At 46.1% G+C, this 27,113-nt stretch overlaps 1 protein-coding gene across 15 annotated transcripts in view; it reads left to right on the top strand.

The window, feature by feature from the left end:
* Positions 1–313: 313 nt before the first annotated feature.
* The window catches only part of trim9 (tripartite motif containing 9), a gene marked incomplete at both ends in the record, with an annotated part of 31,106 nt that continues 4,306 nt past the window's right edge, over positions 314–27,113 (top strand). For 5 of the 15 annotated variants that reach the window (XM_084438607.1, XM_084438614.1, XM_084438615.1 and 2 more), the window contains 6 exons: positions 314–1,147; positions 10,014–10,109; positions 11,823–11,945; positions 25,676–25,786; positions 26,304–26,478; positions 26,602–26,747. In XM_084438607.1, coding sequence (XP_084294733.1) covers positions 314–1,147; positions 10,014–10,109; positions 11,823–11,945; positions 25,676–25,786; positions 26,304–26,478; positions 26,602–26,747 — 1,485 coding nt within the window. The remainder of the gene's footprint in view (positions 1,148–10,013; positions 10,110–11,822; positions 11,946–25,675; positions 25,787–26,303; positions 26,479–26,601; positions 26,748–27,113) is intronic. The other 10 variants (XM_084438616.1, XM_084438618.1, XM_084438617.1 and 7 more) reach the window with 5 other exon arrangements.

The raw sequence follows: 27,113 nt of genomic DNA on the forward strand, positions 1-27,113 counted from the left end.
TATCATGGAGAGCCTCTGAGCGTATGAGATCTGACTGGTCCACAACTAATAACTGACAGTTGCACTGTCCAATAGCAGGCTGGATTTATAGACATTTACAATACCGTCTGTCTATTGGCTGATAGTGCGTTGCCTTAGTTAGTCTCCCCATGTACAGACGCCTTTCCTTCCAAGGTTGCATTCGCTCTGTTGGACGCCGCAGGGGAGACATCTATTGGTGCCTAGGTTACTGTTGCTTTCCGAGTCAGCCTAATTAGGCTACAACCTATTTCAATCTTATCAAAATCAGATACATCTTCGAAGAGAATCAACCATGGATGAGATGGAGGAGGAATTGAAATGCCCTGTTTGTGGATCTTTCTTTCGGGAGCCCATAATACTGCCGTGCTCCCACAACATCTGCTTGGCTTGTGCTCGGAATATCTTAGTGCAGACCCCTGATGCCGAATCTCCACAGAGCAGAGCCTCCGGCTCGGGGGTCTCTGACTATGATTATCTTGACTTGGATAAAATGAGTTTGTACAGTGAAGCGGACAGTGGATACGGCTCGTATGGTGGCTTCGTTAGTGCCCCGACTACCCCTTGCCAGAAATCCCCAAACGGAGTGCGTGTTTTTCCCCCTGCTGTCCCTCAGCCCCCTCCCCAACACCACTTGCTACAACATCCCGGCTCCCTGCCTCCTATCCCCCGCAACTCCTGCATCACCTGTCCGCAATGCCATCGCAGCCTCATCTTGGACGACCGGGGGCTCCGCGGTTTCCCCAAGAACCGTGTACTGGAAGGAGTCGTCGACCGGTACCAGCAGAGCAAGGCAGCTGCGCTCAAGTGTCAACTATGTGAGAAGAGCCCAAAAGAGGCCACCGTGATGTGTGAGCAGTGCGATGTATTCTATTGCGACCCATGTCGCTTGAGATGTCATCCGCCCCGCGGTCCACTTGCCAAACATCGCCTGGTACCACCTGCGCAGGGCCGGATAAGCCGTCGAACAAGTCCCCGAAAGATTTCCACTTGTACAGAGCATGAACTAGAGAATCTAAGCATGTACTGTGTTCAGTGTAAAATGCCAGTATGTTATCAGTGTTTGGAAGAAGGCAAGCACGGAACACATGAAGTAAAGGCACTGGGAGCTATGTGGAAACTACACAAGGTAACGTGCGCCCCGGTAGGCTAATTGGTTACTTTTTCTACCAAATACGCATTACCAATTACGCATTCTGTCTGATAAACTGGTCTGTATAGGCTGCAGTCCGTATGTTCAAGGCAGAACACTGAGCAGCTGTCAATCCATTCACTTTCAGTGAGACTGTCAGAATTTGTTATTTATCAGGGAGGGGAAACAGACTACCTAGAACACCGCAGGCACCACGTTTGCCGTGCGTAAGAAGTTGTCACAGTAACGTAATTCGGCCCGCAGAGGTAGCTAGGCTATAGGCGTCTCGTTGAAATTCAGTTCACGAGTGAAGAAAGCCAACTGCAAGGTCTCTGCATCAAGTGAAAACTGCAGAGTTGAACTGAAGATTGGCCTCTCCAGGCTGTACTGCTCAGATCGAAGCTGTAGCCTCCTCATAGTATCGCGTTCTAGCTTTCCTCACGTTGGGCTTTCCTAATTAACTCACTACACAATACCTGAAATATGTGACGCACAATTTCTATCCTGGGAGTGTTCAACATTTCTATTCTCCTTTAGATTCTCAGCTGTTTTGTATATGGCATCAAATCCAGACAGCTGACTGTGTGTCCACTGAATTTTTACACCACCCCTCCCACCCCCCTCCATTCTCCCCCGGCACTGCTATGACAGTTCTCAGGCGCCTCAGAGATCATTATGCTTCAATGCAGCCGAGTAGTGGCACATAGATGTGAGGCTAGCTCGAGTCTGATGCTATTTTGGAATAGCTGGGATGTTGTCGTCAGAGAGCCCCCTACTCTTCAAATGCCGTTTATCTACTACGCCTCTGCTCTGCACCAGCAACAATCCTCACCTCCACACTCCCGGCTCCCAGTGCATGATGGGAGGTAGAGATTCTGGAGAAGGCCAGATATAGAACTATAATCAGCCCACTCTCACAAGCACACCGCCCACACACACACATTCTGTAGAGAGACCTGCATAGAAGTCATGTATTCGAGCTGGCTTACTGGACACTATGGACACTGAAACTGAAGTTCCACAAACCAGAAATCATGCCTAGGCCTGGTTTGTGACCACACTAACAGTTCACATGCAGCCTTCACCATAGATAATCACTTTAGTGAACCGCAGAGGCCAGGCTACAGTAGGCACTAGGTTTATGCACAGTGGTGAATGAATGAGTACATCTTTTCTTTTTCCATGTTGTCCAATACAATTGAAGAGAGAGATTTCCTCAGGGACCAATAAGTGGATGATGAATATTGTTTGATTTTATTTATTTATTTATTTATTTATTTATTTATTTATTTATTTATTTATTTATTTATTTATTTATTTATTTATTTATTTATTTATTTATTTATTTATTTATTTGTTTGTTTGTTTGTTTGTTTTTTGTTTATTTGTTTATTTATTTTTAAAAAGGCTGGCGGAATTTCCTGCCTCTGGTTTCCATGGCACCTGTTCTTTTTATTGTTATTCTTTGAGGCGCCACAGCGACCTGTCATCTGAATCTGGTGCATATGGAGCCTTGACAGATGGCCATGCTGCGGAAAAGCTAGCCTGACTGACTGGCCTGTGGATGGGCACCATGCAAACCTTCCAGGCATTCCTAGGGCATTCCTCTTCAAGGCCTTCTTGAAGATGGAAGAGAGGTTTTTCCATTGCACCCAGGCCCTTAGACACATTCTCTCTCTCTCTCTCTCTCTCTCTCTCTCTCTCTCTCACACTCTCTCTCTCGTACTCTCGCACTCTCTCTCTCTCTCTCTCTCTCACACACACACACACACACACACACACACACACACACACACATACACTCTCTCTCACACACACACACACACACACACACACTCACACAAATACACACAAAACCCCTAGATACGAAAATAAGGCCCTCATGAAATAGTAAACCATTTGATGTTCATGGCTGGCTCATCCATCTCACTAACTGATCTTGATGTCGACTGTCCAAGCTTTAGTTTCTCAACTTGGGATGTGGGCTTTGGGGCACTGGGCTTTCAATCACATTATTTATGCATGAAACGTGTCGAGTGCAATGGTGGGGTGGATATTGTTTTGATCTCAAATTGTAGAATAGGTATAGAATAGTAGCCAACCTACCAGTACCATAATACATTAGACTGACTTACACCTGCATGCAGAGAGACACTCATACACAAGCACAACAGCTCAGCATTCAATCTCATGAATTGTGTAACATTGTGAAGCATGAGTACATGCATCTTTCTGAATTGGCCAGGAGAGATTCCCGTTTTCTCCTGATTGTCAAGGAGAGATGGATTATCTTCTCTAGTGGAGATCTGCAAAGAAACAGATGTCATAGCTAGCTACCTAATACCCCTTGAAGATGTGCAGAGGTCTAAGATACCAGCTGTGTGGAATTCATCCCAGATGCTTGACAGCATTCCACCATTCCTGTGTGTGTGTGTGTGTGTGTGTGTGTGTGTTTCTATGCAAGATGATTCCGATCATTAGTCCCTCCCTTCATGCTCCCTGTGTGTCGATCATCTGCTCTCACGTCGTTGTGATTCCTCTGGTAACATTTGGCATTCAGGCCATAAAACCACCATGTCTGATCTCCCTCAGGACACTACGACCATGTCTAAACCACGGCGCTAAATCAATTTCATGTCCCCAAAGTCAATTTCGGTCATGAAAGACAAGCAGAAATGTGATGGCTCTAGTGTGTGTCTGTTACTGGAAATCTTATCCCCCACAACCCTCCCCAGGTCCCCCTGTTGGTTTCTGTATGAAGGTTTCATTTGCGAGGGGGTGGCGGGGCAGAATCTCGATCACATTATGGAGAAAGGGAGGTGAGAGAGTCATTTAAAAACTCTTAACGCAGAGATTTCCTTGGTGCTCTAAAAGACGTCACAAGGGTCGAATAGCACAGGACACGGAAACTGGGTCACAGCATGGGTTTTTATGGTGTCGAGTGAGGACTATTAACGAGACAGAGAGGGTGGGTGTAAGCACAAAATGTGTAATTTACTAGCTTGCCAGAGTCATAGAGATACAGTATATCATGTGGTGACGCTAATAGATCTTAACCCACCCAGACGACCTCCTGTAATATCCTCTCCTCCTGGCTCCAGGAGGAAAAATCCTATTGAGCTCAGTAATTTGGTAGAATTTGCAGGAAGCTGAAGATTTTCCTCCCTCTGGCATTCTTTCATGTTGCCACGTGTTTGATCTCATTCTCCCCTTGAATAACCTCATAGTACCCAGACACCCCACGCTCTGCTGAGATACCTTTTCATCCTGACACGCAGACAGATGGAGCTTACAAGGATGTTCCTTAAACTCTCATCCAAGTTGCCTCCAAAACTAACCAAAGATAATAAGGTAGACACACAGATACCCTAGATGAATACTGGATGAAGACCAGGCTCACTAAGGGGATGGGAGCCCATTTGCTGTGGATTGGAAGGGGAAGGGTGCTGCTTCAGTCTTGTCTGCTCTGACTGGAAATGGTAGAGAAGCCCTGAGGAGTCAGACACTCCGCAGGATCCCTCGCCCATCCTCCTCCCCGCCAGAGGCTGATGGGATGGGCTGTCAGTCTGCCTGCTTTGGGTCTACAGCCTCTCCCACTGTGTGGATGTGCAATGCTTAGAATTACACACACAAAAAAAACAAGCAGTGGTGTAGTGGCGACTAAATACCATAAATGGGTATACTCTGACTAAAGAAATGGGTATACTGTAGCAGTTTTTACATTAGTGGTGTTTAAAGAAGTGGGTATACTGTGGGTCCATGGATAACGAAATTGGTATACTCTTTATACCTCCATATACCCTCCGCTACCCCACTGGGTGTACGCAACACATAGTAAGGGCAGACAGGGCAGGTAAATACAACTGTGGCTTGATTTGACAAATCTTATATTCATTTTCAATCCAAACATGCAAAGCAGCAGACTTGCATTTGGTGGTGGAGGGTCAATTGTTCGGTCAGATTACTGTAGGTTCCTACACAGAGACTTCAAATATTGATGATAGTGTCTCAGTATACAGACATCAGATCAAATTCCAAACGTCATTCTGGCTAAAGCTAAGGGATTCAATGCAGAAAGGAAAACACCTACTACAATAGTTATCAGATTGGTCAAGACAGTGGAGGCTGATATCTAGTTACTGTAGGTGAGATGAGGAGGACAAAAGGGGATCAGAGGAAGAGAATGGTGTTCCGCAGTGGGGAGGGGGAGGAACACTTCAGGGGCGTTGGGTTTGACAGGACTTCATTACAGTCTGTGGTATTTACCCCTCCAGCTGTTATTTAAAGAGATTAGCTCTGTAGACCTTAATGGAAAACAGAGAGAAACAGAGAGATTGGGAGAAAGATAAAGAGAGATAGTTAAAGATATAAATGAAGCTGAAAGTCTACTTATATTGGCTGCCAAGTAGTGATGGAGGGCTTGACTGATGGACATTAGATGTGATCTGATACTTCACTACACCTGGATCTCCTTCACTTCAGTCAGTCGAATCCTAGTCTCCACACTTCATTTCATGCTGTTCCAGCGCTGGAGAAGGGTCTGTCCACACCTGATTATCATTCTGAGATAGGGGAAAGAACGATTTCTTTAAACCAATCACAATTGTCTTGGGCGGCGCTAAGCTTTCTTTTTTTTCAATGGTACCCTTGCAAAATAGTGTCCGGGGCTTGAATCTGATTGGCGCCGCTGGAATTGAGCAGCACCAATGAGAGGCTTATCTCAAAAAACTGCATCCGTTGAGCCAGTCTAGTCCAGTCCTGACTTTTTACATGACTAAATGCCACGGGGTCGTGTAATCTCAGCAGCAGTCTTCATTGATGGAATTGTGATACAAAGAATTGAATTGGCTGGGGAAGAAGCATTCAATTGAATATTTCAACTTGATGAAGGCCAAACAGAACTGCAGCGAGTTACAGTAAATGCCACAAAACACTGGGAACAGACAAGTCCTAAAAACAGTTGCCGTCACATGTTCAGGTCTGTGCTACATTGTGATACAGAATTACACTTCATTACTCTCCCTCACACAAGGCTCACCCAGAATCAGGACACCGTTTGTGTGTGAAAACTAAGCCAGTCTGAGAGCTTCTTCCTGGGCATCCAACCCAGGCCGTCTAGTCCATTGTCATCATCAGCCGATGAGTTAGTTCATGTCACTGAAGACAAGGTTACTGTGACAAGGACATGTGGTCTGACTAGACTGTGATAACAGGAATGTGGCAGCATTATCGCAGGCCTGCTGTGAGGAAGAGTGGGGGAGATTCACCTCAGGCCAGGGTGTCAACGCAGGGACTCTTCCTGTCTGAGCGCAGTGTGTCACCAAGACTGCTGCCTTCATAGTAACCACCCTTGTCTGTGGTCAGTGGTACTCTTCATCTGCATAGCTTAGCCCTCTGGGTTGGTTACAGTGTGTATGATTAGTGTGTATTCATTCAATTTTGATCCAGAGTAAGGCAAGGCAAGGCAAGTTTATTTGTATAGCACATTTCAGCAACAAGGCAATTGAAAGTGCTTCATGAGACATTAAAAGCATCAAGACAAAGTGCAAGAAACATAAAAGGTCATATAAAACGAAATGTAAAAAAGGACAACACATTTGATACACAACACAGAGTACTCTGTGTTGTGTATCAAATGTGCTGACAAGAACAGAATAGTTCTCTTCCAATTCTTGCCTACTGTCCCAGGCGTCTGTCAGATTGTTGCTTTAGTGTCATTAGCTGATCAATTCTCTTTGTCTAGTATTTGACACTTTCTGTTGGTATTGTTCATGACTGTGCATTATTAATGCCAGCTGACATAACAGATAAATAATGTAGCAGTCACTAGGGGTTGGCTTGTGGGGAGGGATCCATACTATAGGGTCTTGTTCAACATAGAGGTATAAAAAGCTGTCTGAATCTGGACTGATCCAGCATGCTTAAGCATGTAAGCGTTCTCAATAATAGTTAACAAGTAACAAGTAAATATAGTCCGTATGAATATTTTAAACTAGAATCTCTCAGGGTATTTAAACAGCAGCAGCCTTTTTCCATTTGAGGACAGTAGAATCCTCCACCATGACTGAAAACCGTCGAGAATAATACAACAACACGCACCTGATGACAAACAATAACCCTAATTAACGCACAGGTTGCATTAAACAGTTTTTAATTATCAGTGACAGGATCACATGCTGCAAGAAGCCAGATGTAGAACAGAGCAGGCATTTTAAAAAGTTTGCTCCAGCATTTCTCTCTCAAAGATAGCTTTTTGTTCTCATGACCTATTTTCCCAAAACTATCTTTGCCCTGGAACTGTTGTTGTCCAGTGGAGCGGTGTGAAAGCCATGCATTAGTGATACCGTTGTGTTTAATGAGTTCACAAAGCAGGAACATTTCACTAATCCTCACAGGGCTTTTTGGGGGACATTACACCTACTTCTCCCCATATTTTTAAGAAAACTGCCGGCTTCCTGTTGGGCGCTCTAATCCAAATTGGCACCTCTTGACAACCCCGCTTCCCTGTAACAGATTGGCTTATTCGCTCAACTGCAGGGGGAGAATGAAACATGCAGAATGACCCTTAAGCTCTGAATGACTTATTCATGGTGAACAAGTCTTCTCTCTCAAATTAATTACTGAGATGACCCACCCCCCCCCCCCCCCCCCCATATCTTAAATAGTAGGGACATCCTCCGGCCCCCCGTGTAGAAGCTCTGTTGGATCTGAATGCTATTTGGAATCCTTTCAATTATTTCAGCGTTTGCTTGAGTCTGCCTGAAGTGTTAAGTGGGTTGGGTTTTGAGCAATTTTTGGGAACAGCCCATTGGTTCCATTGTGCCAGACAAGAGCGGTCGAGATCAGTAATTGAAATTTATTTCAAATAGTATTTGGACCCAGGTCTGGTCCCATTCCAACCAGTCCAACATACCCGACAGAGCCCCAATGTGTTGTAGCGTACACAATTTTCCTGACAGAGAGGCTTATCCTAAGGGCCAACATAATGTAGTCTTATGAATAACTCATTGAATTCATGCATTTGGAGATTGACTTGAAACCCATGAAAGCAACCAGTCCCAGAGGACATGCTGATCTGATGGCGGGCTCATTAATCTCACCACATTCTGCTCCCCTCTATGAAATAAAAATGCAAATCCAGGCTTCATGAGATGAAAATGTCATGTAATATAAGCCTGTGCTAATTCCTCTGATCAATCCTGAAATGCCCAAGAAGGGTTTCTTCATTAAAGCCCTTCAGAGGTCATATGGGATCTCCTGGTGAGAAGCTTTTCTTCCCTGGTTGTCCTCCACGCCTCCTCCTCCAAGTGAAGGCTGTTCGTCAGTACGCAGACCTGCCGTCAACGACGCTGTCATCTCTTTCCAAACAAACAGCCAGTATCCCTCAACGGTGAAACAGCAGAATGGTTTTTTAACTTGCGTCACACGTTTTGACCTGGTTTTAGAGGAGCGTATCTTGCTCATTGACAGACACTGTGGAAAAACGCCTCCGGACAGTCAAATAGGTTAGTTTAATCAGCCCGTTGGCAGAGAGACTGCCCTGTCACCGAACGCATGGTGACTGTTAACAGGGCGAGAGCACCCTGAATGTCGGTCATTGGTTCAGATAGGGAGACGGAAACGAGAACAGTCATAGACAAGATCAATCATCCACAATGAGGGATGGCTGGAAGGGCAGGTGTGGGCTGACAGATGGCGTGACTGCGAGGGAGAGATAGCGAACTGAGAGAATGTTTTTTTGGGGGGGGAGTGTGGCGTGATTGACAGGATCTCTAAACCTGGTTGGCTGCCCGGTGATCTGTTTGAAATGGAGGTGATTGATTTCTGCCGCAGGGACCATGACAAAGAGACTCCCCTTGAAATACCCTCTCGGGAATAATGACCGCAGAAACCAGTCTCTCTGCCATGATGATCATTCATGCTCTATAATTGGAGTGGCGGGGGTATTGGAATGCGAGTCCCAAGTTGCCATAGAGGATGTTGTACATGATACTCAAAGTTTACATTCACTCTTTGCTCAGCTGTTGCCACAGACAGTCCCACGGTGCAGTGGAGTCCCTGTTAGCAGCAGCTGTCATGGTTTCCCAAACCCAAAGGGTCAAAGGCCTTGGCCCACCTCAAAGGCACATACACCCCCACAGGCTGATCTCCTTAGAGCAGGGCTGACACAGAACAGTAGGGTTGTTTTCTCAGGGTTTTTCACTATATCAGCTAGTCGCTGGGTTTTATTGCTCCAGAGATATTTTCTGGCCGGATAAAACCACGCGCCCTCTTTTCCGCCCCAGTCATCCCAAAAGACATTAAGCTCCCCACTTGGCGGTTTTGCAGGCCACTCAACCGAACTGGGTTCCCAGCGCGGGGTCAGGGGGTGGGGTCAGGCCGCAGCCTTTCTCACTCCATCACCTCTTTGTTCACACAGCTCCACTTCACAGACTCTACCTCCCCGCTGTCCAAACAAGGACATTTTGTGTGTCATCGCACAACGACAGCAACGGTATTTCCTGTTATGTGTGCAGGACATGGAACATATCGAGAGCAACACAGAGGGCATCGCTCTCCGCTCATCCCCACATGCCCAAGGGTGTAAAACACTGAGTAGAAATAACAATAAAAGTGCAGCGTGTTACAATATCCTTCCGCTCCACACATATTCAGACCTCATTGCAGATGATTGACATTTTTTAGCTCCAGGGCGACTGTTGTGTTGCCTCTGTGTGAAGAAGTTGACCGTTACAGAGGACAAGTCTAATCAGCGTGTGTTATTGAAAGAGTGTCCGGTATCGGGTCCATTCAGAATCATGTATTGAATGTGTCACAGGTCTACAGCTGTATAATACATGTTCTCCTGCCCGCTCCTGCGCAGGGTCAGCTCTCCCAGGCTCTGAACATCCTGTCCGACAGAGCCACTGAGGCCAAGGAGTTCCTGGTGCAGCTGAGGAACATGGTGCAGCATATCCAGGTACGGAGTCACGCCGCTTCATCCCCCCTCTACTAATCAGGCCTGGGTCCAAATCAACTATTTGAAATCATTTCAGTTGCTTGTCTGCTCTTGATTGTTCTTGTATGGCACAATGGAACCCAAAATGCAAAACCCCACAAGTTACACTAGGTAGACCCAAGCAAATTGTCTTGAGCTGTAGCATTTCAAACAGTATTCGGACCCAGGTATGCTAGCCATAGCCCTCTGTGGCTGTTGCTAATCTGCCTTGACATCCCATTCTTCATTATCAGCCTAGCGGCACCACTGTCAAACCCCTCTCTTCCCTCTACCAAACTCCCCAATCCACTACAGGCATACTGCTGTGGAGACAAACAGACACGTCACGCACACGCCCATGCATCAATGTCATCCCCTGTGTAATCCCTCGTCTTAGACAGTCTTCTCTTGCAGTGTATGTAAATAACTTGTTGGGATTAGCCAAGCCTCTCCAAATGTATCTGAAACCTACCGTGATCTTAAAGTAATAGACTGTGGAGGCGTTCAGCAGCAGCAATACGTAAGCTGGGAAAAGATCGGGTGCCAGACAGTATGTTAGTATGTTAATCTGTCTGTTCCACTTTTTCCATGGAGTTAAACCCATGTTCAGATTAAAGGGAAGGCAGGGATTAGGATTAACTGTCCACGCTGATTCGTCTTCTTGTCTCGCAGCCATCTGATGTTCCTGGGAGACCCTTAGTGACGTCAGGGTGGGGAACATTGAAGGTGAGGTCGTCACCAAGAGGAGTGGAGGAGGAAGAGTAGGAGTAGGATGATATATAGATAGATAGATAGGTTCTTTATTTATCCCTAAGGGGAACTTGTTGTGCTACACCAGTAAGAACAACAAAACGGCACAATCAGGGACTAATTTACAGTAGGTATACAAAATATGCCAGTAATATACAACAAAGTCTATAGAGTGGAGTGGAGAGTAGGAGTAGAGAATGGTGGCACGGTAGGGCTGAGCATGTACTGTTCACTCATCACAACCAGACACATCTAGTCCTTGTAGGATGGCAACAAATTGCAAAACGCAACAGAGAAGTGAATCTCCAAGGACACTTGTCTATTGGGGGCTAGTCTGGGGGGCAATTAAGTTCTGGACTTCAAACAACACAAGCCTTAACACAAAGACCTCGCCAATCGATAGTCCCTTCCCCCTGGTGTTCCTAGCCCAGCGGTCTGCCTTGTCTTGAGCTGAATATCAGCAGTCCTCAGTATGGCTGCCTGTATCTTTCTTGCATGGTGACAGGGGCGTTATGGTTCTCGTGTTATTGGTGTGATCACTGCCTCCACCATGCCATTGATTTTTAATTTGCGGGCTACACGTTCCAGTGATTTGGGGTTTGGGCCGTTGTGTTGTTATCTGTGTGTTTGTCAATATCATTCTCTCCCTGACTCTCAGTTATGCTCTTTTAGTCATTTATCCAGTGAGTCTGTTTGTATCTTATCAGCCTTACCAGCCTTTATGAGTGTGCACCAGCCCTCACATGTTCTGTCCATGATAGCTAAAGCATTTGTTCCCTTGCATGTGTGTCTGCCTGTCCGTCTGTCTGTTTTTTTCTTCCGTCCGTCTGCCAATCTGGATGTCTTTCTGTCCATCTGTCTGTCCTTCTCTCTTGTCTGTGAGTCGGAGTCTCTTTGCCGTGATCTGTGCTGCAGTGTCCCAGCTTCCGTGTGTCTGTCCTGCAGGAGAACGGAGTGGAGTTCGAGGCCTGTCTGGTGGCTCAGTGTGACGCCCTTATCGATGCCCTGAACCGCCGCAAGGCCCAGCTGCTCTCCCGCGTCAACAACGAGCATGAGCACAAGTTGAAGGTGAGTGGCCAGGAGGAGGACGAGAGGCTCTGGGGTTTTCACGATGAATACCAAACAGGATGAATTATCCTGAACAAAACAAAGAGATGTAAGACGTGGAGAAGTGCTCTGACCATTTTACTTTTACTGTATAGCTCATGAGTTTAGTTGAAGCTGTTTACCACAGAATGGACGAGAGGAACAGCCAAGTGCTCGAGTCGACGCAGGAGTAGGAGGGAGAGATACATAGCCGCCATACAGCATCCAATTTCATGCCTGGGTGGTCTTTGAAATTACGGTTTAACACATGTGGGTTGTTTGAGAAACATAGCATGTACATGGGTATGTGGGTATGCTCTCTCTCTCTCTCTCTCTCTCTCTCTCTCTCTCTCCCTCTCTCCCTCTCTCTCTCTCTTGCTCTCTATCGCTCTCTCTCTGTCTCTCTCTCTCTCTCACACACACACACACATTCTCACAATCAGAGAGTGGGTGTATGTGTTGCATCTTCAGTAAGGGAGGGATGGTGAATCGGTGCCATCCATCTTCACCATCATGAATGCCCACATACAGTACTGTGGCTCTGCAGAGAGAAAATATTTCACATACAGACACCAAGGCTCAATCCCCATTTAATCCCTCTCCAGAGAATTTCCGAAAGACCGACATTGTAGGGCTTTGTTGAACATGACATGACTTGGCTCCTGAGTGCATCCTGGGTTAACTGGCGACCCCCTCCTGACAGGGCCAGTTGGGGGGATGTCTTCCGGTCCATTAACGCCTGACTCTGTGGTAGAGGTCATAGTCTCACTACTAAGGGAAGATTCATCTCTATCTAGATACCCACAGTTCGAATTCTTTACACTCTAAAAATCTATTATAATTGATTAGACAATGGGCCAAGTACTTTCAATGTAACCTAAAAGCAATTGAACAAGCAATTTCGACCAAAAGTAGGCAACGTGTTTCTGTTACTAAAGGCGTCATTCTGCCTAGCCACCATAGTGCTTATTTGCTAATTATAGATTGGTTCCAAGCGGCTTATCCCATGTTCCTCCAGGTATACAATCACATCACATTGTGAACAAATCCCAGAATTCTCCTCCGCTCCACTCCTCTCCTCCGCTCCGAGACAACATCGCTGACGCCAGAGGCCTGTCTCCATGGTGACCAGGCAGGACTTGGAGAGCTTGTTTTTTTCAAAGCTGTGAAGGCGAGAAGTCCTCGGCAACATGAGTCAGGTTCATTTCTCATAACGTCGTCCGGACGGGGCTCTTTTCTAGTTGTTTTAAGAGACAGTGGAGGCGGTAGCGCTTCGTTATGTCACGCCGAGGGGGTTCTGAAAGCCTCTATTCAACGCTCTCCAACACCGCCCACACCTCCCGTTGTCGTTCAAACGTCAAACGATTGGTGAAACACTTGCGCACAATCATGCAGAGGTTGTTGCTGGGGTATTGTTTGTCACTCAGTCAAACCATTCTAGTGTCTCTCCAGAGGTCTCTTCCTCCCCAAAGGCAAGGAGAAAGAAGGAAAGAAGAAGGATGTGTCAGATACTGTACATCAACACACGTGGCTCGCAACGGGACCTGGGAGACGCTTTTGTGATATTTTACATGTAGCTTTGCTCAGTGTGGTTTATGTGAAAGTTAAAACACACATACACATATAGTCCTCCACTAGCACAAAGACACAGAGTACAGTAGCAGCGGGCACAGATAGAATGAATGCGTTTATGATGCATCTGACATTCGCTCTGTTTGCCCTGAGGCCCTCAGCTCCAGACACTCCCTGTCCTCACCCGGGGAAACACAGGGGAAAGGTCCTCTGGCTGCAGTTGAGGGATGAAGATGACTGAGGGATGAAAATGACCTCAAGTCATCAGGGAAATATAAAGTAGGCTGGAGGGGACCAGTCATTGTCTGAGTTTAAAGGTCATGGATCTTGTACACCGCCGGGCAAGGAGTGTTCATCAATAGGCTATACTGACAATGAGTATAGTCATTATCCTTGTTGAGCAGCAATGCCAATGTCTGGACGTCTTTCACAGTCTGATTGGTTTGGTCACCTTGTAAAAATTGATGCGCAAGGATTTCACAGGTCTGCATTCTACAAATGCCAGTACTGTATGATCAGGGGTTAGGTCGAGCCTATCCGCACATAGGTTACCAAACGTCATCAGCCAGAGCTCCACCCCGGCACATCGATCATCAACATTTTATGGATTTTTACTTTTTTTCTCGGTCTTTAGAGTTGAAAGAATGCAGCCGTTACATTTCATCATTAAAAGAAATCACACAATTCATTTTAGTAACTGTTTTTTCAAGTGTAAAATGGCGTGCCACTAGCCTAGGTCTTTCGCTCCGCTTGTCAGCAGAGTTGCCAAGTCTGGTTATAATATCCGACTTGGTAATCCTTTAGAATAACCCTTGTTAATAAACCATTATAAAGCATCTATTCATAGTCTGTTTAACATTTACTGTACAAATCATTATTACAACATGTATAAACGTTAGTAAACTATTTATAAATGAATAGTTATGTATTTATAAACATGTTTCAAATGATTTTTTAATGGTTTATAGGATCATGTATAAGGTATGTGATAATGGTCTGCTCACATTTAATAAATATTTTATAAATCACTAATCAACCAGTTTTAAAGGATTTACTAATGATTTGTATGAGGTATGTGATAATTGTCTGCTTACAATTTATGGGTCATTCTGAATAAGATTAATGCATTGTGAATTCATAAATGTTTACACATGTAGTAATACCTCAGTTGATGCTTAATACAAGTCCATGTTATTATTAATCATTACTGAAGTGTTTGCAAGGATTGGTCTAAAGCAGGCAATTAACAATATTATGACATCCTTCCATTTGATCTTCTGATCTTATTTTCTACAGTTCTCAAATCTATGCATTGTAACTCAGGTAAATCAAGTAAGACAAAATCATTGCTTTATCTGTAACTTTTATTGGAAAACAAACTACAGTTTTTAACATAGTGCAGTTAAAGAGTATGCTCACTTATATACAAAAACAGTACACATTCAGTACACAAAAGCAAGTCAGGTCTGATGAACAGGTGTGTATCCACTATTGACATAATCAAGATTTGATATGTTTGGACATATGTAAGGGATAATACACGTGTTGTATGTGTGTTGTCATCGAAAGCGGCTCTCTGGAATACTCGATTCTGATTGGACAATCATACGTTCTACCGGTGAATTATTTCTCGATAATTCACTGGCTAAGAGCAATATTGACCGCTGCTAAGGGCAACACATTATACGTCTTTGGGCGACAGTTGATAGTTTGAACATTCTAATTAAGCAATAAACCACGAGAGGTCGTGTGTTATAGTGATTTTATAACAGCTAGGGGGCATTGTTAGGCACGACGCGAAGCGGAGTGCCTAAAACCCCCCTAGCTGTTATAAAATCACTATAACACACGGCCTTGAGTGGTTTATTGCTTTTATACAACGGTTACTACAGCTATTAGTGTAAAATAGACACAGCAATGTAAAATATTAACATTTATTCAAAACGAAGCATCATTCCCTCAATTCCGCGGAGCAAAATAGTTCCCCTAACAAATGGGTTGCCAAGCAACAACAACAACTACAATGCATTGGATCAAATGGGAGGCGCATTAATACTGAAAATGGAATGATATGCGGTCCCAGGTGTGTGTTACAAAGTATTTTAACACGGCTTCCAGCCAATCAGAATGAAGAACCAGAACTAACCGTTGTATAAACACTGTTTGGCTGTTGCAGCCTATGTTCAATCTCTGAAAACATCTGTTGCCCATGCACATGGAACCATTTTGCTGGCGAAAAAAAAAAGTGTAGTCTTATTAGTGTTAATGTCATTGGTAAGTAGCCTTGTAATAACCAGGTGGCCATACGTTATCCCTTACTTAATACAGGATATACAGATGGCATAACTGTACTCTAAGAAATGCTCTGAGAATACATGAATACATAGGATTGTTTTTTTTATAAAAATCCTTATCAATACATAAAATAAGAGAACAAGCTTCTTTGTTGTGAGATTTTCCAGTTGAACAGACACCATCAGACTCATACAGAAAGCTTAAATTACTGTGTAATAGGTATATAGAAACTATCTGCAACAGACACTGGTGTGCGTCTGCATTTGTGTTGCCTCCTCAATTTTATGGGCCATCTCAAATATAACTGTAGTTGCAAGCTCTTCAGGTGGAAATGATCCTCTTCTGTGTACACAAAAAACACACTTTGTTGGGGCAAGCAGGTAACCTTCAAGTGGTAGAGGTGGGTAAGGTGGTGCATCATGGCGGACTTGAATGTGCCATGTTGTTATTTTCCGGTATTGACAGGAGACTTCCCTTTTGCACCATCCCAAAAACTGATTCCACTAAAGGTCTCTCATCTGTGATGCCCATGGTGCTCACCAGCCAGTGGATCAGCACTCACAATTAGCATTCTAAGCGTGAACGCTCAGTTACTTAATGCACCCATTGAGTGGCCAACACTATGGATGTTAATAGTGATGGTAATTTTTTGTGTTGTGGATAAAAGTGTCTAGATCTATATTCACTGTAGGATTATTAATACATTACTAATATAATGTTCAATAATCAGTAATGTGTAAACAAATTCCTGGCAATGATGGAGGAACCTTGGATTCAACTTTACTCTCATATAAATGTGAAAGATAGGGCACTAGCCTCTCCTAACCAGTGCTCCCTACTGGGCCCTAGCTCCCTACCACATACATGTGTATAGAGATAATATAGAAGTATAAGGTTTTAAAAAATACTGTATGATATACATGTTGCAGTAGTTCTGTAGACCTGGGTTGGAATCCAGACCAGGTTTTATTTTCTCTTCATTACAATGAGGAGTCAAATTAATTTTAGATATATAGATATAGATATCAGCTTAACTTATATCAACTCATTTATTTGATGTTTAAGCAAACATCTTTCCATGCATGTAAAACAAAGTACTATCTGATTCTCATTCACTATTAGGAAAAATTAGGCCTACATTTCTTTTAGCTTGGATCCTGTGGTAAGCTATCACATATAAACTGAGGTGTGATTTTAAACATTTCAACTGAATTATACCAACAAAATGCATTAATGCACAGAGGCCTGTGCTTTCTGACCAACCTCTCTAGTTTATTAAATGTGAGCAGACCATTATCACATGAATATAAATTATCTTAGAAACCATTAGAATATAATGTGAAACATGTTTATAAATAGCTTATTAACATTTATAAATGTTGTCATAATGATTTGTACTGTAAATATTGAACAGACTATGAACAGATGCTTTATAAATGGTTTATTAACAAGGGTTATTTGAAAGCATTACCTGCGACTTAAAGCTTCTTATTTCTTAAGTCCCTTGAAAAAATCATGGGTTGCGGGTTTCTTTTTTGGGGGGGCTTGTTTATTACGGTTGCTTGTTAGGAAAGTCTGTCCAGCGACTTAGTTTTTTCACATTATAGTCGCAATGCATTGATTCACACATGGCTTCTCCTCCCCCGAGGAGAGTCTGGTGTTGACGGGTTATACACACAAGGCAATACCAAGAGGGGACACTCACACCAGCCAGCTTACAGTTTACCGTTAGCAAGCCGGCTTAATTATTCTGCTAGCCTATGTTTTGCTCCCACTCAGGCAATGTAGAAATTAGTGCAATCTGTTTTGTTTTTTTTATCGAGTTAATCACAATAATAGTTGAAAATACTAGTATTTACTTGTATTTTGGGGGAATATAAAACAATTAGGCATGTGTGATGTTAGAATAAAGAAATGCATGACAAAGTGGTTAGAACTATCCAAAAAACAGCTGTATGTACTGTACTCCCACCAGCCTGGCCTCTGGTTTTTTCTCAACTTGCTTTGGTGGAAAGACAGTTACATCACTGAAATATGTGTATACAACTTCGGTTTTATCTAAACTTCCATCTGTAAGCTTTTCTTTTACTCAACTTGCTTTGGTGGAAAGACAATTACATCACTGCAATAGGCTATGTTCACACAACTTGCTTTGGAAGAAAGACGAGTAGCCTACATCACTGCAATATGTGCACACAACTTCGGTTTTATCTTAACTTCCATCTGGAAGCTTTTTCAAATGAAATTAGCCGTCCCGCTAACACAAAGGACTCCCCACATAACAAATCCCAAATTAACCCCTGGGTATGATACAACAGATTACAGTGTAGAAGCCATCTTTAGAAATGAAGTCTCCGACGTAACTTCAGGCGAGGCACGGATGTCAATGCCGGGCTAATCGGCAGAGGCTAATCAGTCACACCCCGTATGACGCAACCCACCAGCTGACTGTCAGCTGTCATAGCATTGGTTCTGCTCGCTAGAGCGCATGTATTTAAGCTGTCAAAACATATCATTGTTCGCTCTTGCCATTACTGCTGTTCGCTTGTATCTGCTTGCTCGCTGCTTCTGCGTTCTCTCCTCTTGAGTTCTGTGCTCATGTTTGTGTTTTGGTGCGTTTTGCTACCAGCTGCCCGCGATGTCCTCTCCGGTCCGTGGTTTGGGGGGTCCGTTTAGTGGCGTCGTGGAGCGGCCGGTTCCGAGGCCGAGGAGCACGTCCCTCTGTAACACCGTTGTGCCATAATTTTGATTGTGGTTATGTTTCATTTGTGTCGCATTGCTCGCGTGGCTTGCGTTGGGAGTTGGGAAAAGTCCATCTCTGAAGCGTTACCTCCGCCGCCAGCTGCTGGGTTTCATTCATGAGCCACTGATGTCACGGGTGGTTCATGCCTCGTCCACCGCAATTACTCAACTGTTGTAAATGTACGCCGGGTGCCATTCACTATTGAAATGTTAGCAGTTCGGGCGAGAATGTAACTACGTGGATTCTCGAAATGTAATCGGTTTATCAAAATACCCCCTTCTTGACTTGTTTCGTGAGTTTGCTGGCTGGTGCTGGCTACATGACAGGCTATAGGCTACTGCTCGCTTGCTAGCTAGTGTAAGAAAAGATTATCCCAAATGTCTCTTCGTGTGGGTTTAATAAAGGCAGACGGACAACCGGACTTGAATGCAGTTATGTTTCTTTATATCACCAAAAAGCCGGGCACTCGTATCCACATGTCCATCTCACATTTTACAGATCTTCCCTCTTTCCCCCGCACATGCGCACAAGTCATCCCCCAAAATTACCATTCAATACTAACAGGAATTGTCATCCAATATAACAACAAAACTCAGTCCCACACTTCTCCCCCCCTTCAAAGGAAATGTCCCCGTTTCCTAAATCATCCTAAAACTCAATCCCAAACAAAACAAAACCATCAACATATTGAGAAAAACAAATACACAAGAAAATTCCTGTCAACACCCAGCTGCATAGTCTCACACTAGCTACCGTTCATCAAGGTTTCTTATATTGCACATAAGGGGTATTGTTATATTTAGATTGCTAATGCTAGCTGAATGATTCTCGCATTTCAATTTTGTTGCAGCCCAAGGATCCAGCAGAACTGCTGCTCTACTCGGTAGCACCCATGATTTGTGAGTGCCACCACGCAGCTGGCATTAGCCGTTCGGTGTATCTAATGCTAGTTATGTCACGCAGTTGGCGTTAGCCGTTCGGTGTAGCTAATGCTAGCTAGGTCACGTTAGCCGAATTGCCTTCAGCCGTGTCCGAACCTAGTTTTTGGAAACGACAACAACGATGGTGCACCTTAGCAATTGTTGCAGTTTATTAGCTTTCTAAATAGTTTTGGGTCGGTGGCATCGGGCTACCGCTATGGTAACTTTAGGGCAACGTAATGTAATTGTGCATTGTAATCAATTTAATACAAGCGAGTATGCTCTGCAATCTGCTGCATGTGTGTAATGGCGCGTTCCAGGCAACCCGTAACACGTGTTTTTTCCAACCTTCTACTCGTGAAAATGCACTGGAATGGCAGTCAGAACCGTAACTTCCCACCCGTGAACTCGTGACAGATCGATGTACTCCCAGTTGCGCTCTCTGACGTCACACAGCCCTCTAAACAAGATGGCAGCCCACATGGGTACGGCGACAAAGATAACTTTAGGGCAACGTCAGGGACGTGCACAGATAGACACGAGGTGGTGCTAGAGCACCTGCCCTTTGCCCTCTGGACAAGGCAAGTGCCCTTTTGAAAGTTACTTATTTTTTACAGTGTAGGCCTACTGTTTGTGGCCCATGGTGACATCGATCAATTCTCGATTAAAAGCGTGTAATAATAATGCCCCAAAATGCGTTGTAATTTTGCCAGACCCCCCCCCCACACACACACACATACAGTACATGTGCCCGCGGCACACCCGTGCCCTTCCCCTCCCTCTCTTCCTTTGTCAACGGTAAACGCGAAAAGCGGACACAAACGGAGGCGCGCTACTCCTCCACTGCCCTTTCCCCATCCAGAGTGCCCGAGTGATGACAGCTAACCAGCCAGGTAACACATAAACAAAATAAGTGTATTGTTTCCTCCCTAAGCCTCAGTTGGCAAACTATAACTTGCATTGTTTGTCTCTGTTGTAAATCTCATACAGCGGCAAACAGCTGAGCCTAAATTAGCCGACTGTCCACCTGCTTAACAAGCTAGACGCTAGTCATAATCAATTAATGGATTTAACGTAATGATGACCACCACACGACCAATGTCGGTAGAATTTGTAGTTGTTACAGCATGTGAAGCTATCAGTATACTTAAGCTGAATATTTAGTATTATGTAGTAATCTTAACCAAGTCTCACGCCCTCCCCCCCGGTCAACAACTCGCGCAACAATACAAATTAAGTGCCCTCATTTTTCACTGAGCACCTGCCCCCCAAAATGTCTGTGCACACCACTGGGCAACGTAAAGTAAATTTGTACGTTGTAATCTTGGGTCGGATGTCAATGCCAGGCTAATCGGCAGATGCTAATCAGTCACACCCCGTATGACGCAACCCACCAGCTGACTGTCAGCTGTCATAGCATCTGCTTGCTCGCCCCACCTCCTCCCCTGCTCCGCCGTGTTCTGTCGATGTCATCTCTGTTGTCATCGTTGCTCTCTGTTCCAGGGGTATTGCTGCATTCTTCTGGTATTCCACTATGCGTTGGCTAGTGGAAGCCGGGGAATTTCACTAGCTTAGTCTCTGTGGCTCTCTGTGGTGATCGTGGGCCGAAACATCTCTGAAGGGCCATCCAGCGGTCCCTCCGGTCACCATGGAGGCAGAGATACTAGGCTGTATCTGTTAAGACTGGGTTGGATTTGGACCCAAACGCACGACACCGGAGGCAGAGAAAAAATGCAAAGCCCAAAGGGCGGTTTAATAATAAATTAATAAGTCCAGCAGGCAAGGTCAAAAACGATAAACAGGCAGGGGTCAGGCGATCAACAAACAATGTCCAATATCCGTAATCCGTAATCAAAGTCCATATCCAGAAGGGGGGTCAGGGAATCCGTGTTTCAGTCCAGGGGTGGTGATAGCAGGCAAGCCGAGCACTGCACACTGGGTCACAGGTATTCTATGGGAAGATCTGGCGATGAGCATGGAGAAAACCAGGGTTCTTGTAGGCAGGCGATGATGATGATTGGGACCCGGTGCGCAGCACTCAGCCGTAAGCGCGTTCACTAATCACCACGATTGCCTTCACCTGTGGCGTTGGAGCGCGCGCCGTGCGCGTGCTGAGGTGCTGGGCGTCTCAGGATTACTCTCCGGGGATGAGGAGCGCGAATGCGCCCCATCTCCGGAGTCAGGAGGCGGGAATTCGGGAGACCCCGAACGCCGCGGGGTAGAGCCGGACCGACGCACGTTGCGTCGGGCCACCGGCAAGCTCGGAGGAGCGGAGGGGAATGCGCGCGGAGGTGCCGCCGTAACAGTATCTCCTTTGGAACTCCACGAAGCATCGGCCCGTAGAGGCCAGGGACTATAATGTACAGCAGTCCCCCTGTGGCTCTCTTTGACGGTCTTAGTGGGCTGAGTTACCTCCGAGCGTCTTCCCGATCGCAGCCCACTCTGATCGTCATAGAGGCAGGGGGCTAGATGCCGTTCCCTCTTCCGGCACTCCGGGCCAAGCGGCCCAGAGGGGGGGAACATCTAGATTGCCTCCCCCTACTAACGCGCTTTCCACATGCGTGGAAGGCAGGGGGCCCCCCGAACAGAGCACACCGCCAAAATTCATATGCTGTATATTGTTGCATGCTAATAAATGGGTCAATTTTGACTAAAGTGATCTCAACTGAACTTTTTTAGAGCAGATGCCTGTTATTGTTGCCATGGGAGTCTATGACAGCCCATAGAACCGTATGGTAAAAAGTTGTGAAATTTGGCACACTCATTCATGACAGTCCCCTGAGTCCTTTCACCAAGACCCATGTCCACAGCTTGAACCCTCTAGCGCCACCAACGTGTCAAAGTTGGAGGTGTGTTTGTGCACTCAACTTTTGACCTGTAAGCCCGATTTTCAAAAACAAGGTACCGTTGGATTCCTTGGCTCAAGCCGAGTTCAACGCACCCTATGACATAATTTTCCGCCATATTGGATTTCCCGCCATTTTGGATTTTGTGAAACACTTAAAATGTATCTCCTCCTAGGAATTTTCACCAATCTGCACGAAACTGGGTGTGGGTGTCATCTCTAGACCAATGTCTATAGGAAACTTTAAGGCATTTTTGATTGTCCTTTGCATTCTCCTGCTACAGCAAATCAAATTTGGCGGCCAAGCCACAAAACAGGATATGGGGTCATATCTCAGCAAATTGTTAGGAACAGTCCCATGACCCCTGTCAGCAAGCGTCATCGTGACAGCTCGAACTCTCTAGCGCTACCACCATGTCAAAGTTGGAAGTAAGTTTAGGCACACAACTTTTGATCTTTGTGACCGATTTTTAAAAATTAGGTACCGTTGGAATCCCTGGCTCATGCCGAGTTCATCGCACCCTATGATGACATTTTCCACCAATTGGATTTCCCGCCATTTTGTATTTTGTGTAAAACACTTAAAATGTATCTCCTCCTAGGAATTTTCACCAATCTACATGAAACTGGCTACATTCTACATTCTCTAGACCAATGTCCATAAAAGTATTACAGGGATTTTTGATTGTCGAAGGCGTTCACCCGCTACAGCCAATTGAATTTGGCGTTCAAGCCGCCAAACAGGAAGTGTGGTCATATCTCAGTAACGTTTTGATGTATCATAACCACATTAGGCACACTCATCGGGGACAGTCCCGTGACCCCTGTCACCAAGTCTATGTCGACACCTCAAACTCTCCTTCCAACCTGTCAAAGTTGGAAGTGTGTTTATTCTGAACTGTATGCATGATTTTCAAAACTGCGGTAGGGATTCGAATACGGCTATGGCATGTTTCGCTTGTTGTCTTTGATGCGTTGGTCGCACGTCCTGCTTGGCCCCCACATTTCTGCTTGCAGCTATATTTGTTTTTGTTGTTGTTGTTGTTTTTGTTGTTGTTGTGTTGTTGTTGTGGCTGCTGTGACGTGTGATTGACAGCTTATTGATAGTCACTGACACAAACCACAGAGCTGACATCTCCCCTGACTGTCACAACATCACCTCACATCCAGACCGAACACATTTCACCTCATAAAACTGTCATATTTCACCTCTCTGAGGATATAGCTTGGCATTAGCCTGAGGGAATCACACCTGGATTTGAGCCCATGCTGCTGAAAAGCATAAGGTTGTTGGAGACTGCAGATATAGCCCACCGGAGCAGCGAGTGCTGCAGTGGCCTAGTAATTACAAAAGAGAGGGGGAGACGGAGGGTAAAGCAATTACAGAGATACACAAAATCCAGCAGAGCCACAAACATGTCGACCAAGACAGAAATTGGACGATATTGCTCCCACAGTGAGACCTGCCGTGTGTCCTCTTATGCCTGCACTGCAGTTCTATTTTGGCATACTGCAGCGCAGGAGCGCTCAGTATTAAAAATCATTATGTTTGAACCAGAGGAGTGTCATGGCACACACACTCAAGAGGAATCGACTGCGCTGCTGCATCACACAATGGCTGCAGCGCAAACACACACACACACACACACACACACAGTCTTTTGTTTTCTGCTTTCGACGTTGATGAGACCTAAAGGGCAAGTCTCCCGCTTGTGCTATTGTTCCTGGGCCGCCCCATTCTTGCTCGGGACCGCTTTTTAGCGGCGCTGCTGAGTTGGCGTGACAGTGCTTAATGGCCTCGGCCCGGCACGGCGCGGCACGGCGCGTCTCGGGGAGAGGAGCAGCTCCTGGACCCACAGGCTCTGCTCTCCATTCATCTCCCCCACCTCCTCCTGCTGCTGCTCTGCTTCTGCTGCTATGGCCCACTTAGACGGCTCTGTCCTCTACCTCTGCCCTCATCTACTGCCCCATCTCCATCTCGCTCTCTCTATCAATCTTTCTCACTCTCTCTCTCTCTCTCTCTCTCACTCACAGTCGCTTTCTCTCTCTTCCTATCCTCCCCCTCCTCTTCTCTAGTCTGCACCCTCTTTCTCTGACTCTCACTTCCTATCTCTATCCCTCTCTCTCTCTTCTAATTGAACAGCTATTGCCCCAGGCTGAAATTGAATTCCCTCTCTCCGTCCTAAACTCAGATGAGTGCTTCTGCCCTGCACTCATTCATCATCACCATTGCCATCATCATCATCATCATCATCATCATCAGATTAGCTGCGGTGGTGATATCGCCAGATGCGATTTTCATATTTCTTGTTTCCAGCTGACGCTGGCCTCCAGACCAAACGACTGCTGGAATGTCGCGGGCCGCTTTGTGAGAGCATCACTGGGGGTGCGCAGGTTGTCTGAGCCGTCGAGGAGGGACATAAGGCGGAATGCATCGGAGTTTAGGGTGGAGGGCGGCTGAATGCGCCGGTTAAACGGGCAGCGATGAGCGGGGCGGTGAGAAGAGGAGCCTCCTCCTGGACCAGAGCCAGCCCACCGCAGGAGGGCCGTGGACGGTCCAGTTCTGACACCGACCGGGCGGTTGCCCCGGGCCCCGGGCCAGCAGAACACAAACAAGCCCCAATCAGCAGAGTCCCCAGGGGAGGCCTGTCCCCCACAGGGCAGGTCTCCCACACTGCGTGAGAAATTCAGTCGGACACATTCATCTTGCAAGGGGCCACAAAGAGTAGTGATTGCTGTAAAATTGAATCGAGCGCTTCACAATAATCTGTGTGAGGTTGCGTGTACATGGGTTCCCCCTGGGGGGGGGGGGGGCTGTGAACAGCAGTAGACAGATTTTCCCTACACTTCCTACTGTATTCATTTTTAAGTACTGTTTATCAGGGTATGCTATAAATCTGAAGAGGCACTTCCCTTCTCCACGGCCTCGGAGCCGGTTGGATGGATGCAAGGAAGCTACTGTTACCTAGCAACCCCCGGACCAGAGACTATGCTTATTTAGGTATGTCAGACCGAGGCAGTTGGGCATCAGCGGAATAGAAATGTGCCAGCAACGGTGACTAAGCAGACTACTGCCGCCGCCGTTTGGGGATCAGTGTCTTCCGCTTCTTCTTTAACAACCTGTTCTTTCCTTGAGCCGATCGTGCGAACTCTCTGAACCCCTGGTGTAATCTCAATATTGACATGTCAGCGGCCTTATTCGTCTGCTCTCCTCTCATCAATCTCTTTAATTAACAGCCCCCTTCTCTCTCCCTCTCTCTCTCTCTCTCTCTCTCTCTCTCTCTCTCTCTCTCTTTCCCTCTCTCTCTCTCTCTCTCTCTCTCTCTCTCTTTCCTAGGTGGTGAGGGATCAGATCTCCCACTGCACGGTGAAGCTGCGACAGACCACAGGCCTAATGGAGTACTGTCTGGAGGTCATTAAGGAGAACGACCCCAGTGGCTTCCTGCAGGTCAGAGAAGCTCACCTCACCCTAAGGCTAAGCCACATTGCTCATTGTGTGTGTGTGTATGTGTGTGTGTGTGTCTTGTGTCCGTACAGTAGCTATCATGTAAGGCTATACAATCCAGGCCCGTAGCCAGCCTTGTGGAAGGGGCGGTTCATTTTTATCAAAAGGGGGGGGGGGGGGGGGGGGGCAAACAGACTATTTTTACGATTTGTCGACGGGGGGTGGGGGTGGGCCTTTGATCTTAAATTCGAGACCTTTGGTCGTGAAGGGGGGTTCGTTCGATCCACCCGATCCCCCCCTGGCTACGGGCCTGCAATCACATCTGATGGTTTGCTGGAATCAGGCCCGTGGCTGGATTTGTCATGCTGACAGGATTTTTTACGGTTCTTTGTGTCCAGAAGCGTAGCCAGGAATGTTTCCTTCCTTTCTTGTGGCTGGCGTGCGTAGGCTGTCTTCACGGAGTTCTGTTTGAGATCATCTGTGCCTGAGACTCAGAGTGTGGTACCGCGGCCTCTCTTAGATCTCGGACGCCCTGATCCGGAGGGTCCACATGACGGAGAACCAGTGGGGGAAGGGTACGCTCACCCCCAGGATGACCAGCGACTTCGACCTGACCCTGGACAGCGGACCCCTGCTGCAGACCATCCACCAGTTGGACTTCGTGCAGATGAAAGGTAAAGGAGAGAGGAGTGTGTGTGTGTGTGTGTGTGTGTGTGTGTGTGTGTGTGTGTGTGTGTGTGTGTGTGTGTTTGTGTGTGTGCCTGTGTGTGTGTGTGTGTGTGTGTCCTTGTGGTAATCTGTCCCCATGTGCTCCTCAGTCCCGGCTGCCCCCATGCTCCAGCTGGAGGAATGCTGCACTCAGAACAACAGCGCCACACTGTCATGGAAACAGCCACCTCTCTCCACGATCGCGGTGGACGGCTATATCCTGGAGCTTGACGATGGGAACGGGGGCCAGTTTAGGGTAGGTATCCACTCAAAAGACCTTCAGAACATACCGTTTCTACCTATGAGAGGCCACACTTCGGAATTTATCTGCTTCAGACTGAAAGCGTCGTTAAACATTACATGTTGCGTTTACACCACAAAGCACAAGTGTGAACCCAGGAAAACTCAAACGGTTGGAGTTATTTACTGTAGGTCTGCATCGTTCACCTTTTTTATAACAGTAACTCTCTCTGTTGGAGCTATGTAAACAAAGACTCCTTCATCGGGTGCCAGGGAGGGCACCAGTGCAGCTAGGAGAATCTGAAAGCCATGCATTGTCACTGAACTCCCCCACCCTCCCCCACCACCCTACTCTCTCAGGGCGGCAGTTTCTCTCTGCTGC

This window comes from Borostomias antarcticus (genome assembly GCF_949987555.1).
Source record: "Borostomias antarcticus genome assembly, chromosome: 5".
Classification (NCBI taxonomy): domain Eukaryota; kingdom Metazoa; phylum Chordata; class Actinopteri; order Stomiiformes; family Stomiidae; genus Borostomias; species Borostomias antarcticus.